The 12375-nt window shown below is 33.6% G+C and overlaps 2 protein-coding genes across 2 annotated transcripts; one reads left to right on the forward strand and one right to left on the reverse strand.

Moving 5' to 3' along the window:
• The first annotated feature begins 246 nt into the window (after positions 1–246).
• LOC141644124 (putative protein S-acyltransferase 22) lies at positions 247–5339 on the forward strand. The gene is made up of 9 exons (XM_074453582.1): positions 247–550; positions 676–792; positions 2410–2760; positions 2848–2916; positions 3010–3081; positions 3333–3461; positions 3619–3699; positions 4028–4210; positions 4362–5339. The coding sequence occupies exons 1-9, from the start codon at positions 509–511 to the stop codon at positions 5118–5120; spliced, it is 1803 nt and encodes a 600-aa protein (XP_074309683.1). The 5' UTR covers positions 247–508; the 3' UTR covers positions 5121–5339.
• A 2525-nt stretch (positions 5340–7864) lies between these two features.
• On the reverse strand, positions 7865–10398 carry LOC141632232 (F-box/FBD/LRR-repeat protein At1g13570-like). Its single transcript, XM_074444797.1, has 4 exons — positions 9581–10398; positions 8436–8585; positions 7987–8330; positions 7865–7950 (listed from the first exon to the last, which is right to left on the reverse strand). Exons 1-3 carry the CDS (start codon positions 10364–10366, stop codon positions 7989–7991), a joined length of 1278 nt encoding a protein of 425 aa, XP_074300898.1. The 5' UTR covers positions 10367–10398; the 3' UTR covers positions 7865–7950; positions 7987–7988.
• Positions 10399–12375: the final 1977 nt, after the last annotated feature.

A 12375-nucleotide genomic window follows, 5' to 3' on the forward strand; every position in this document is an offset into this window, starting at 1 on the left:
CTCAATCATTGTTTTTTATTGTTTTATAATTGTTCAACCAATAATAAATTGACACGTAGAAGGTCAATAAGACTCCTCTTTTGATCAACCTTGGTCACAAATTGACCAACCTTGGTCACAAATTGACCATTTCTTGTTTTTGGTCACAAATTAACCACCCTTGGTCACACATTAACAATACTAATTACTTGATTAACCGTGACCAAGCAAGGTCACGACCAAGCAATTGACCTTGCTTGGGGATGGTCTTACATACCCATCTCATTGACTCACTCTCTTTCTACACAAAAAATGAGGCTCTTTTTCTAGTCCAAAATTCCCCACATTTCCCTTCAAATTATGGGAATTTAGGACATATATAATAATATAAATGATATAATTCCCCCATTATTTCTTTTAATAAAAAAAAATTACCTAACATTTTAAATTTTAAATCCTTTTTATGAATTTTATCTGTTAATTTACATTAATTTTCTTACTAAGTTCAACATTGTAGTTACCAAAAAAAATGAGAAAGCATGGATGGCAGCTTCCTTATCATCCACTCCAAGTAAATTAATTAACAACCCATTTAATATTATTAAATTTAATAAATGGGTAATTATTTTATCAAAGATTGTTCATTAATGTTGATGGAATTTTTGTTTTTTGTTGTTGTTGTTGTTGTTGTTGCAGGTGGTTGCTGTAGCAGTGTTTATAGCATTGGGGTTTGCATTCTATGTTTTCTTTGCTCCATTTGTTGGAAAAAAGATGATTTATCAGTACATAATCATGGGAGTTTATACTCCTCTTGTAAGTTTGTATTAGATTATCTATTAGTTACGGTTTCAAATGATGATTCATGTTTGTGTGAGACGGTCTCACACTGCAAGACTGTCCATTTATATAAAAATCACACTTTTATTGATAAAAAAGGGCCGTCTCACAGTGTGAGACCGTCTTATTCTAGTATTTGTGTTAGATTATGTGAGATTAAGGAAAGTTGAGATCTGGGTGTTTTATGCTTTTATTTATGTGGTGGTTGTTGTTATTTGGGTTCATATGGTTATTATGAGTTTCAACTCAAATGGGTTAGTTTCCTTTTCTGGGTTTGTGTTTGATAATTTCCTTGTTTCTTGTTTTTGTCACCATACATCCTTAAAGAATCATGTTTTGTTGATCAGGAATGTGCCTTTTATTTGTCTTGTAGCATTAGTTTTATACCAAATTTAATTACCATCTTTAGGAGGTTAAATTATGCTGTTTAAATTGTCATTTGATGATATACTAGGTTTAGTTACCTGCCCTTCATGAAATTACTTCATAATAATACTACTGGTTTTTGCTCGCGTTATTTCAAAATTCATTCTTTGGTAGCTTTTGTCATAGTTAGTGATTTATTAGCTCAGAAAGGGTTGAAAAACAAGATGTAGGAGGTACATTGTCAATCGAGTGAGTGATAAGTGAGCGTAGTTTCATTGGGCTTAACATTGAGGTGGGGATGGATTTGTGATAAGTGTAGTTTTAGATTCCGTCTTTGGGTTTAGAAACTCATCCATATTGCTCTCTTCACTGAGTAAATTGGTGCAGAACTTAAGTGATTTGCCTTGAACTTGTTATAGATTGGTCATTTTGACCAACTGGATGTTACCGTTGTTTGGTCTTGGCTTTTTAGAAATTTTGGGGGATGGACCTCGTGTCATGGTGTAACGCTCCTCTTTTGTGTCACGAGTTTCAACGATTATGCATAGTTTGCATTAATTCCTTGCTTTTTATGGGATCTGAAATAATAATTGCTTGAAAGCAAGCACAAGTTAAAATATATGTACTTCCAATTGTGGAGAGCATTTAGTATGAGGTAATTGTAGCTGATCATTAAGCGCAACAATCTAAGATAGTGTTAGACTGTTAGTTGATAAATGTTGACCATTATGCAAATGTGAAGGTGAATACCCTGGCCTTTCAGTTATGATTTTTGAACATGGTTTAATACTGCATACTCTGTATTAGGCAAATCATTGGTGATAGTAAAGCAAATGTGACGCCAATCTGATCTACATTTCTATTGCTAAGCTTCCTTTGCTGATTTGTATTATTGTAAACAGTCTCGAGGCCTTGACATTGTCTTAAAGATAGACTACTCTATTAGAGTTTAAACTTTTGGATGGGCTTGGGGCCGGAGGATATAGCGAACATTGTTTCTTCTGACTTTATGTTAACTTTGATTTGAGGTGATTTCATGTTGATTTTTGAGTAATATAATGGTCGCTGTCTCAGAAAAAAAAAAAAAAAAAAAAGAGGTTGAGCTCTCGGGATGATAGGCCATAGGTTTAAACTTTGAATCCCGCCCCCCATGTATTGAACATTTGTACTTGCTTGCTGCCTGATTTTATATTAGAGAAAATTTATCATGAATTTTTTTTCTCTCAGATAGTAGGTGCCGTGAGCCTGTATATCTGGTGTGCAGCAGCTGATCCGGCAGACTCAGGAGTTTTCAGGTCTAAGAAATACTGTAAGACATCAAATTTTGATGAACATTCAAAAGCAAAAGACGCTAACCTTGGTGGGGAGTCCATTTCATCAAAGCAAAATGCTAACATAGAAGATTTTGATGCCGAACATGAACATCAAACTAGATCAGCCCATTGTTCTTCTTGGTTCTGTGGAATTTTGTTCTTTCCTTGTAATTTCCTTTGCAAATGTATCAGTCCGTCTGAAGAATCTTCAGAGAGACAAACAAGTGAAGATGGGATGTTTTATTGCAGTTTATGTGAAGTCGAGGTATTTAGAATTACAAGTACTTACTATATTCACCGTAATTCTTCACCTTCTATGAAGTTAAGTAAGCATATTCTGCCTCTGATGTAGGTTTTCAAGTACAGCAAGCATTGTAGAGTTTGCGATAAGTGTGTTGACAGTTTTGATCACCACTGCCGGGTATTTGAGATTACTCTTGCTATCTACTACTTGAGTTATGATCTACCTTGATTACTGACCCAGCTTTTCTCGCATACTACTATTCGTATGCAGTGGCTCAATAATTGTATAGGCAGAAGGAACTACAGGCAGTTTTTCACCCTCATGATGGTATCGCTTCTTTTGGTAAGTAAAAGCTTCACCTCCTAGTAAGTGACACAGTCGTGGCCCATGTGATCAAACAAAAGTCATTAATTAGTCATTCTTCTGTCAAACCCGTCTATATAGTTCAGAGTAGTCCGTAAATACCAAGTGCCTGGGAGCTTATGACCGATTCTCCTACGACTCCAATAAGATAGAATCTCAACAAGCTGTTTTTTTTTTTCCATAAAATTTGAGTAGTACTCCGTATTAACAGTTAACATTTTGGACTGCAGCTAATTCTGCAATGGTCAACTGGGATCTATGTTTTGGTCTGTTCTTTTCTTGAGAGGAAGAGATTCAAAATGGAGATTATTTCAAAGCTTGGAAGCAGTTTCTCTATCGTGCCTTTTGTCATTGTAGTGGTTAGCTTCGTATCTCTCTCGGGATTTTCTACCATTTTAGAATTTTGCTTCATTTTTGAATCTTCTCATCATTCGTTCGTAATTGTGGAGAATTGTTGATTGGTTGTGTCTCAACATAACATTAATCAAATTCTTGAATTATGTTATGCTTTTGTAGGCTGTGTGCACTGCTTTAGCCATGATAGCTACATTGCCTTTGGCTCAACTTTTATTTTTCCACATTCTCCTTATCAAGAAGGTGAGTGTGACGGTTTCTTGTAAATTTCATTTCTCGTAACTTGAACCTTTTATGCTTCAGTCGCCTCTTACAATCTTACAATACATGTTTCCACCACCTTATATATATCGTTCTCATTTGACTTTGGTGGTCAACCGATGTCAACTTGACTTTTATTTTCTGATTTTTTCACAATACACTATAGCTACACCTTTTCAAAAACGGCAATATGAAAAAGTTTTTGATAAATCCCTCAGGCAAATTTTTGAAGAAGTTAATCGTAAAGTTGACGTTTATATCAGCAGTTGTTAAGTACATTTTTTTTTTCTCTTGAAAAATTGGGTTTTAGGGACTGAGCACATATGACTATATTGTGGCGCTGAGAGAGCAGGAGCAACAAGAGGTCGGTGGTGGACAGAGTCCCCAAATGTCTCAAGTTAGCTCTTTTACTGGGATGAGCAGTGCTAGTTCATTTAACACTTTCCGTCGAGGTGCTTGGTGCACGCCTCCAAGATTTTTTGTCGAGGATCAGGTAACTTTTCTTAATCCATGTCATTGTCAGCCATGTGCTTAGGAACATAGTTTCGTATTGAGACCCTGTACCTTACAAGAGGCAGACTACTATGAAACTTTGAACATTTTTCCGGTTACTTGATGTCTGCATTTTATATTTGGTTGTCCAGTTTGATGTAGTCCCTCAAGACACGGGATCCGTAAGTTCGTATGGTAAAAGGTCTTGTGTGGAAGAACCAATCAAGAAGAAGAACCCTGCTGTAAAGATCAGCCCATGGACTCTAGCTCGTTTAAATGCGGAAGAGGTTTCAAAGGCGGCTTCAGAGGCGAAGAAGAGATCTAAGATACTGCAGCCTGTCATAAGACGGGAGGGCCCACCCAATGTAGAAAGGGACGGCAGTTTCGGTAGTAGTGGCCGACGTATGGTCCCACGGCTCGACTACAGTAGACGACGGGGTAATAATCAGGTCAGACTCCCCACGGATCTGGCTTTGGAGCAGCTAGTGAATGCTTCATCAAAAGCAACCAGCAGCTTGGCCCCACTTCAACTAGAAGCTAGGAGCGCTTTTCGGACCAGCCAGGCCATGTCAAGTGCCGGTAATACAGTGGGATCTTCTCCTGATAGCAGCTTGGAATCACCTGACGCTCATCCATTCCATGTCTCCTCTTCTGGGGCCAAGGAATCTAGACGGCTTACTAGCGCATCAGTGACAGGAGGCGGTTTGTTGGCTGAGGACCCTCTGTCGAGGTCAACCAGTGATGGATATGAGGCTTCTGGTGGAGAAGATAGTGACCAAGTTCCTTCTAGGCCCGAGGAAAGGCCCATGAATTGGACTCGTTTACTTTTTGGGGCGCCGGATGATAGAGTCCCCAGTCCCAAGCTATCATCGTCAACGTTTGGCCAAGGAGGCAACATCAGAAAGTTCTAAAATGTTGATTTTTTCCGGAGCTGACATCCTCATTAGTTAGGAACTAATGTTTGTTCGAGCAGCGTTTGCATCGACCTGCTCAGCTGCATGTGTAGAATTTTGTTAGGAACGTTCAGTTGCGAGAAATTGTGAAGATAACTTGAATTTTCGATTCCAGATCCTTGATTGTTCCTCTTTAGTCCTTCGGTCCTCCCTAATCTAACAACCGTCTTTTGTTTATTGCATTGACCAATCTCTTCCCAAACTAGAGCCGCGAGCTTCATATCTTCTGAGTGAGTGAATCTCGAGCTTCTATTTTTTAGGCTCCGCAAGCTAAAAGTTTTGATCTGATTTCATGTCCAACTGATCAAAACGGTTAACACACCAGGACTATATATGTAAAAGTTCAATTAAAAGCTCGAGTCAATTAATAAGCAAAAATTGTTTATTGCCGCATCCCACTCTCACTCATTCCCCTCTCTTAAAAAACTCCAAATTAAACGCATGTATTTAGTGCCACTCATACCCTCACTCATCTTCCTCAAATATGGGTTTTCATCATCTACCTTCATCCAATCGTTCTCCCATTTTTTTATTAAACCCAATTTATTACTATGTATTTAAGACATTTCCGGTCAATATTGAAGATATTTGGGTTAAATATGTAAAAAGATTCATGTAAGTAATAACTTTAAATGTTTTTAAAATCAATTTCCAAAACAATCATTCATTTGCATGTCATTTAAAATTGTTAGATCGGCATAATTATGATCGTGATATTGTTATTTTCTTAAATAAATATACTATTTTATAAAAAAAATAATTTTACAGGACGACTTCATTCAATTTATATATGATTACTTTATTGATTTTACTGATATCGTATTTATTTGACTCCTTATATTATTTTTTCGATTGTTATAAATTTATGATTAATTTCTTTTTGTCCAACTATTTGTTTCGATTTTTTTTATTATGTTCAAATCGTAATTAAAGCCCAATTTTTTTTTTTTTAAATTTCTAGATTTGTAGTGAATTTCATAGATCTAAAACTCTTTTTATTTTTTTAAATTATGTTCATATTGTAATTTAGTATTATTATTTTATATTTAACATTTATATATAATGATACTTTCAAAATATTATATATAAATCCGAGAAATATTAAGTTTTAAGAGTTTAAATATATATGATTTCAATTTTTATGAAAGGTGTTTTTTTTGAGATTTTAAGCTAATTTTGTTATATATAGTTTATATTTTTTATTTTTTATTTGTAATTTTTTTGATTTGAGGTAATATATTTGTAGTATTTGATTTTTTTAAAATTTAATCTTGTATTAAAGAGCTCATAATTCAATTTTCATGGAAAGATATTTTTGAGATTTTAATCTAATTTTGTTGGATTTTAAAAGAGAGGAGGGAAATTGCTTATGAATAATTAGTGATAGAATATAAGAAGGTAGGAGAGATGATAATTAATTCACTCAATGATCATGGGGGACCCTACATCACCAGAAGGTAGGAGAGAGGGTAATTAATTCACTCAATGATTATGAGAGAGCCTACATCACCAAAAAAAAATCCCAATTCCTTGTTTTCAGCAGCCAATCAAAAGCCAAGAAAAAACCTGATTTTTATACTATATAGATTTGTAAAATTTCAAAATTTTATCCACTTTTAGTGACTTTTTTTTAAGTTTTAACTTTTCAAAAGTAGTTTTACACCCATCTAATTTATAGTGTTTGACCTAGTTTCTATTTTTTCAGTTGTAAAAGCACTTGTAAATCTTGGCCAAACGGCACCTTTGTACGATAAACTAAATTGAATGCATAATTATATACAAAGGATGATTGAACAACTTGAGTGTCCATTCAAGTCACAATCGAGCACTTGTTCGAAAATACGGCTAAGTTAGGCTCTGCAACTCTAGCACTAAGTGTCCGCGTTCCCTTAAGACGAAATATCCGTTATAACATTAAAACGGGCCAGGTATCTTCCCACTTGTGCATATAAGACAAATCTTCTGTTTTTCCTATACATTTTTTTTTTTAAATAAAAGCCGGTGAAAAAATTTAAAAGCTCAACACAAAAATAGGCCCATCCAATCAATGTTCAATTTGGTACTCCAAAACATATAACGATGAATATGGTAAAGAGTCATACACTCTGACACTCATGCATATCCATTTTACTAACCCAGTCCTAAAGGAAATTACTTATTTACATGTATCTCCTCTTCTTTCCCATATCCAAACAAAGGGTATATCCAAAGAACATACAACGATGAATATGATCAACTACTACAGTCTACAACAAAGAAAAATGTTATAAAAATGTACAATTAACTTGCAAAATTAATACAAATAATAAGTCATAAGACAATTTAAAGATGAGGTGAGAGATTTGTGTACAACTAGTTTTAAACCCGTGCAAAATCGACGGGTATGTATTTGGGCCGGTATTAATGTTTTTGGATGTATTTTTTTTTTTTTTCGCATTTCTATTGTACTTATTCGGAATGTATAAAATTATTTCATGGTATTATTTCATAGAATTTGTTCTAAGACGGAATTTGTCGCATATTTGTATAGCCGGAATTCTGAAGAAATAAATACATCGCACACTCACGGGTCCCACCATAACATGAATTTCCCAAAAAAAAAAAGGCTGAATTAATGACGTGCACGCCATGGATTGAGTATTGTCTTCTGAATTAATAAAAATAAGATTAGTGTTGAGCAAATATAAAGACAATTGTTGTAGCATCTCAAAATCAAATCCATGATAAAACGATCATCCTCAATACAAAGTTAATATTGGTCTCTATAATTGACCTTACAATTATGAAACTAACGATACATAGGAGAAAGTAAATGACCATACACACTTAAATAATCACTAGGGATATCTTTGGGGGGATAAGTTTCACGAGTTTATCAGCCCGACTTCTTATAACTTGAGTAACTTCCTCGGCAACACTATGACCATGATGACACTCACATATGATGGTCTCAAGATTACACGAAATCCGCAAGATAAACAATATTAACTCGACGTCTATAAACCGTCCACAAAATCCAGATACCTGAAATTCTCTAAGATTTGGATGAACTTTTCGGTCTAATTCCATATTATAATCCCCAATCTCCTCATCATCATCACTGAACGAGTCTGATTTATTCAGCTGATAAGCCTCCTCAAACGAGCTAACTTCAACCAAATCTATAAACTGTAAGTTTATATTTACAGTAAGTGGATTATACATCTGATGTAATATGAGAAGAAAATGAAATAAAAATAAGCGACAATGGGTACCCGTATAGTGGAACATTACCTCGACCTTAAATTGACACAGGTTTGGGCATGCCTTTAGAAATTGATTTATGCAAGCAATTAGCTCATCTTCAAACCAATAATCAACCATTATAGTCAACTGCTTGAGATTGCAGAATGTTGGAAGAGATCCAGCAGATAATACATCCAACTATATATGACATCAAAAATGGATCACACTAAACTCATGGTAAAAACTTGATGATAAAAAAAAACGGAAATTTTTCATGGTACCCCTTAATTTTGTTAAATTTCTCATGGTGCTACTTCTCAATAGTTGTTTTGTATATACGGCAACAATCTTCCTTGCCTCGTTTATATAAGTTGTAATATGGCTATGTATCAAACACACTGAATGAAAACAATCTTATTCATACAATCCTTGTCATTCTCAAATCATAATATAGTATGTATAAGTTGTGATATGCCTATGTTATCCTTGAGGATCTATTTTTGTGCCCATGGTACACCTAACATAACAGTCGTTAAATTTAGTTTTTGATGACGTGGCAATAAATTAGTAATTAAAAATTATGGAAATTTCCTATGATACCCTTAATTTTGACAGATTTTCCATGGTATCCTTGCTTTCCATTTTTATTTCATATTTATTAATAATTTGTAATTACTAACTAGTATAGATTCCGCGCGAATGCGCGGTATTTTAGATAGAAACATTAAAGAAAATAATAATAAAAGTGATATTTAACTCAATTTGAAATTTAATTGTAAATTTATTATAATTAATATTTTGTATTAATCAGTGGAAAAGGAAAAGTTTAGTATAATCCATGTGTAAATATAATATAATGAAAGCCCAATAACAAATATGATATATTAAAAGTCCAATTACATATAGTATGATATAATAAAAATCCAATTATAGCCAAATTCATTTAGGCGGGAAAAATTTGGAGAATTCTTATTCTTTTTAGTATAAGGGGGATTCATTGCCACATCATCAAAACTTAACGTCCATTCAACGGACCTTAGATTAAGGGTACCATGGGAACAAAAATGGAACCTCAAGGGTATTTTCGATGGATTCTTAAAGGCAGGGGCACCATAGAAAATCTGACAAAATTAAAGGGTATCATGGGTAAAAAAATTAGATGAAGCATAAAAATAGAATATTAATGGACTGACCTGCATACGTAGGGAAAGCCTGGAGATTTGAGCAAGGTGTGAGTTTTGCAGGAAGATTGGGGTAAAATAAGAAACACGACTCGCAGCAAAACTTGCATCAACAAGATTGGGTGTGTTCTTGAACACGACATTTGACCAATGATCCTTCTCAAAAGTATCAAATTGGAGATAGACAAGATTGACAGCCTCAATCTCAAGTTGTTTTAAACTAAAGCAATCTGAAATTGTCAAGTGCTTTAATTTGAGACATAAACCAACAACCTTTAATTTCACCAGTGTAGGTGAAACTTCGATATGAAGTCGTTCCAAGAATCGACATTGTTCCAACACGTATTCAAGAATATCTCCGCTTACATTAATTGACTTTAAACAAAGGGATTGGAGGAACCTGATGCCACTACTACTACTATCAATGATGTCATCGAACCGAAGAGTGTAAAAAGAGTTCCTAAGCCTGACGCAGCTCAGCTCTATGTTCTTAACTTGCTTCGATATTGCAAATCGAACCCATTTGTCAATGTGACGAGCATCCATTTTGCGTCTCTCAAACCCAAAACAGGCTGTAAATTTGTCAATACATGGGCTACTATGTAAATTAACTACTTGATTCACCCAATTTATATATTTCTTCTTTATGGCCCGAGACGAAAAACAACGATCACTGTGTTTTAAATTAAAATATGGGAATATAATTGAGGGATTAAAGTCTAGATGAGTCGCTTTGGTCGAAACGTATCTCCATCGTTTTGAAATAATGCTGGTTTTAGCCGCCTCTTTCATCCCCATAATAGATACTATGCTTATAAGAATGTCATCCGGTAGTTTACTAATACAATCCTGAAAAAATTTCAGCAATAATTCAACAAATTACAATTTTTCGACTATGAAATCCAATTAAGGTAAAACAATGAATTAACAACAAGGTAAAACAAAACTTACTGTATCTGGTGGGAGGAAAAGAGTTCCCATAGAATTCGTGGAACGGGAAGAGGAAAATATCAGAGTAATTAAATAACAAAGTTAATAAGGTAGCATCTATTTATAGTAACCATTTTTCTAACCTATGCCTACTAGGCATAGGATAAGAAAACAAAAAGGGAAAGAATTAATTGATGTTTTTATCGGAAATTAGAATATCCTATTACTTTTACTTTTCTTTACAATAAATACATTTATTTGTTTTTGTTTTCTTATCATATGTCTAGTGGGCATAGGTTAGAAAAACCCTTACAGTATAGATACAGCACTATACTAATTTCCTAATTTGGAGATTTATTTTCAAGGGTTATGATTGGTTGAAAGCTAAAACAACATTGTATTATTATACGTAGGGTTTAAACGTGTTCTAAGGGTACACATTAATAACCCATATGGTAAGATTAACAATATATTCTACGTATACTATACAAATACACCTTTAGCATCATTAGTACTCCTACTATGTGATAAACGGATGATATTTTTATTTTCAAATCTATATATCTATATATAAAAGAGTAATACGAGTATTTAAATTTAGCTAAAGATAAAGTTTTGAAGCTGTTCAACCATGTTAGAAGTGGAGTAGAGGTTAGCGTAAAAGAAGTTGATGAATGAGGTTAGGATTCACATTATGTGGATCATTAGAATTCTTATATTAGATCCTAAATACTTGAACAAATATACCGTGCAAATGGTTTAACAAAATTTACTCACTTCGTTTCAATCATTTGTTTACCTTTTATTCCATATACTTTTTTAAAAAGATATTTTATTAAAGGTAAATAAATGATTGAGACGGAGGTAGGAAATACCAAGCCATCATCAATATTTACGAACCAAAAGGACCCTTCATCATATACGGACTTACGGAGTAATATTTTGTAGTTTTTTCTACATAATTAAAAAAATACGGAGTACAAAACATAAATCTATGTTATAAAGATGATAAATGTAGAGAGTTTCAATTAGCGTCTTCCTTTACTTATAATGCAAATTGATGAAAATCTTTAAATGCTTTTTTCGAGCGATTTTAGAGAATCCAGATTTAACAAATGACTAAATGTTAATTAAAAACTTAATAATCATAAAACTATTTAATTAATCTAATTTATGTACACGTTTTTTTAATCATTCAAGGGTTGGTCCTATTTGAGTGTTGTCACTAAAAGTCTAAATGTATTAGGGTGCGTAATTTGATCATTTTGGAATTGCACAAATAACGTGTAGAATTAGTCTTAGCTATTATAGTGCTTTTTAGTGAATTAGAAATGTATTTACATGAGTAATTTTGTTAAATTGGAGGTGGATTTCACATCGAGCCTCTTTGTAGATGAGAGTTCACATTTGTAACGGTTATTTTATAACTTGATGCTCAACGAAGGTTCAAGAGACAGAATATTACAAGTGGCCCGTGCATCGCACGGGCATTAAATCTAGTATATATATAAAAGAGAGTTTTTTCGAGCGATTCTAGAGCGTCCACATCATCAAAAATCAATTTAGGAAAGTATAATTTTTGATGTAAAAAATAAAGTGGAAAATCTTTTAATTATTATAATATGTATATTTCCTAAATTATATTCAAGTGATATTTTCAATTTTTATATCAAACTTTTACATTTCATTTGGCAACAAAATATCGTTAAAGAAATTATGAAAATAATATAATTAGCTTTGTGGTAAAAAATGCTATCATTAGAGTATAGATTTCATATTATTTGCACATATTAAAGATGGTGTACTTCTTAATACGTAAAATTGTGTACTTTTTAGTATGTTTTGTCCCACATTGGAAAATAAGTAGGTGTGGTGAA

This window comes from Silene latifolia, chromosome 2 (assembly GCF_048544455.1).
Source record: "Silene latifolia isolate original U9 population chromosome 2, ASM4854445v1, whole genome shotgun sequence".
In the NCBI taxonomy this organism is placed as follows: Eukaryota; Viridiplantae; Streptophyta; class Magnoliopsida; order Caryophyllales; family Caryophyllaceae; genus Silene; species Silene latifolia.

Bases quoted from the DNA above. Each gene is read 5' to 3' on its own strand.
- LOC141644124 (XM_074453582.1), top strand. From the start codon at position 509: ATGAGAAAGCATGGATGGCAGCTTCCTTATCATCCACTCCAA. The intron at 2,917-3,009 runs GTATTTGAGATT...ATTCGTATGCAG, and splicing joins GTTTTGATCACCACTGCCGG to TGGCTCAATAATTGTATAGG. The intron at 4,211-4,361 runs GTAACTTTTCTT...TTGGTTGTCCAG, and splicing joins GATTTTTTGTCGAGGATCAG to TTTGATGTAGTCCCTCAAGA.
- LOC141632232 (XM_074444797.1), bottom strand. From the start codon at position 10,366: ATGGGGATGAAAGAGGCGGCTAAAACCAGCATTATTTCAAAACGATGG. The intron at 8,586-9,580 runs GTCAGTCCATTA...TGTCATATATAG, and splicing joins GGCTTTCCCTACGTATGCAG to TTGGATGTATTATCTGCTGG. The intron at 8,331-8,435 runs GTAATGTTCCAC...ATAAACTTACAG, and splicing joins TGTGTCAATTTAAGGTCGAG to TTTATAGATTTGGTTGAAGT.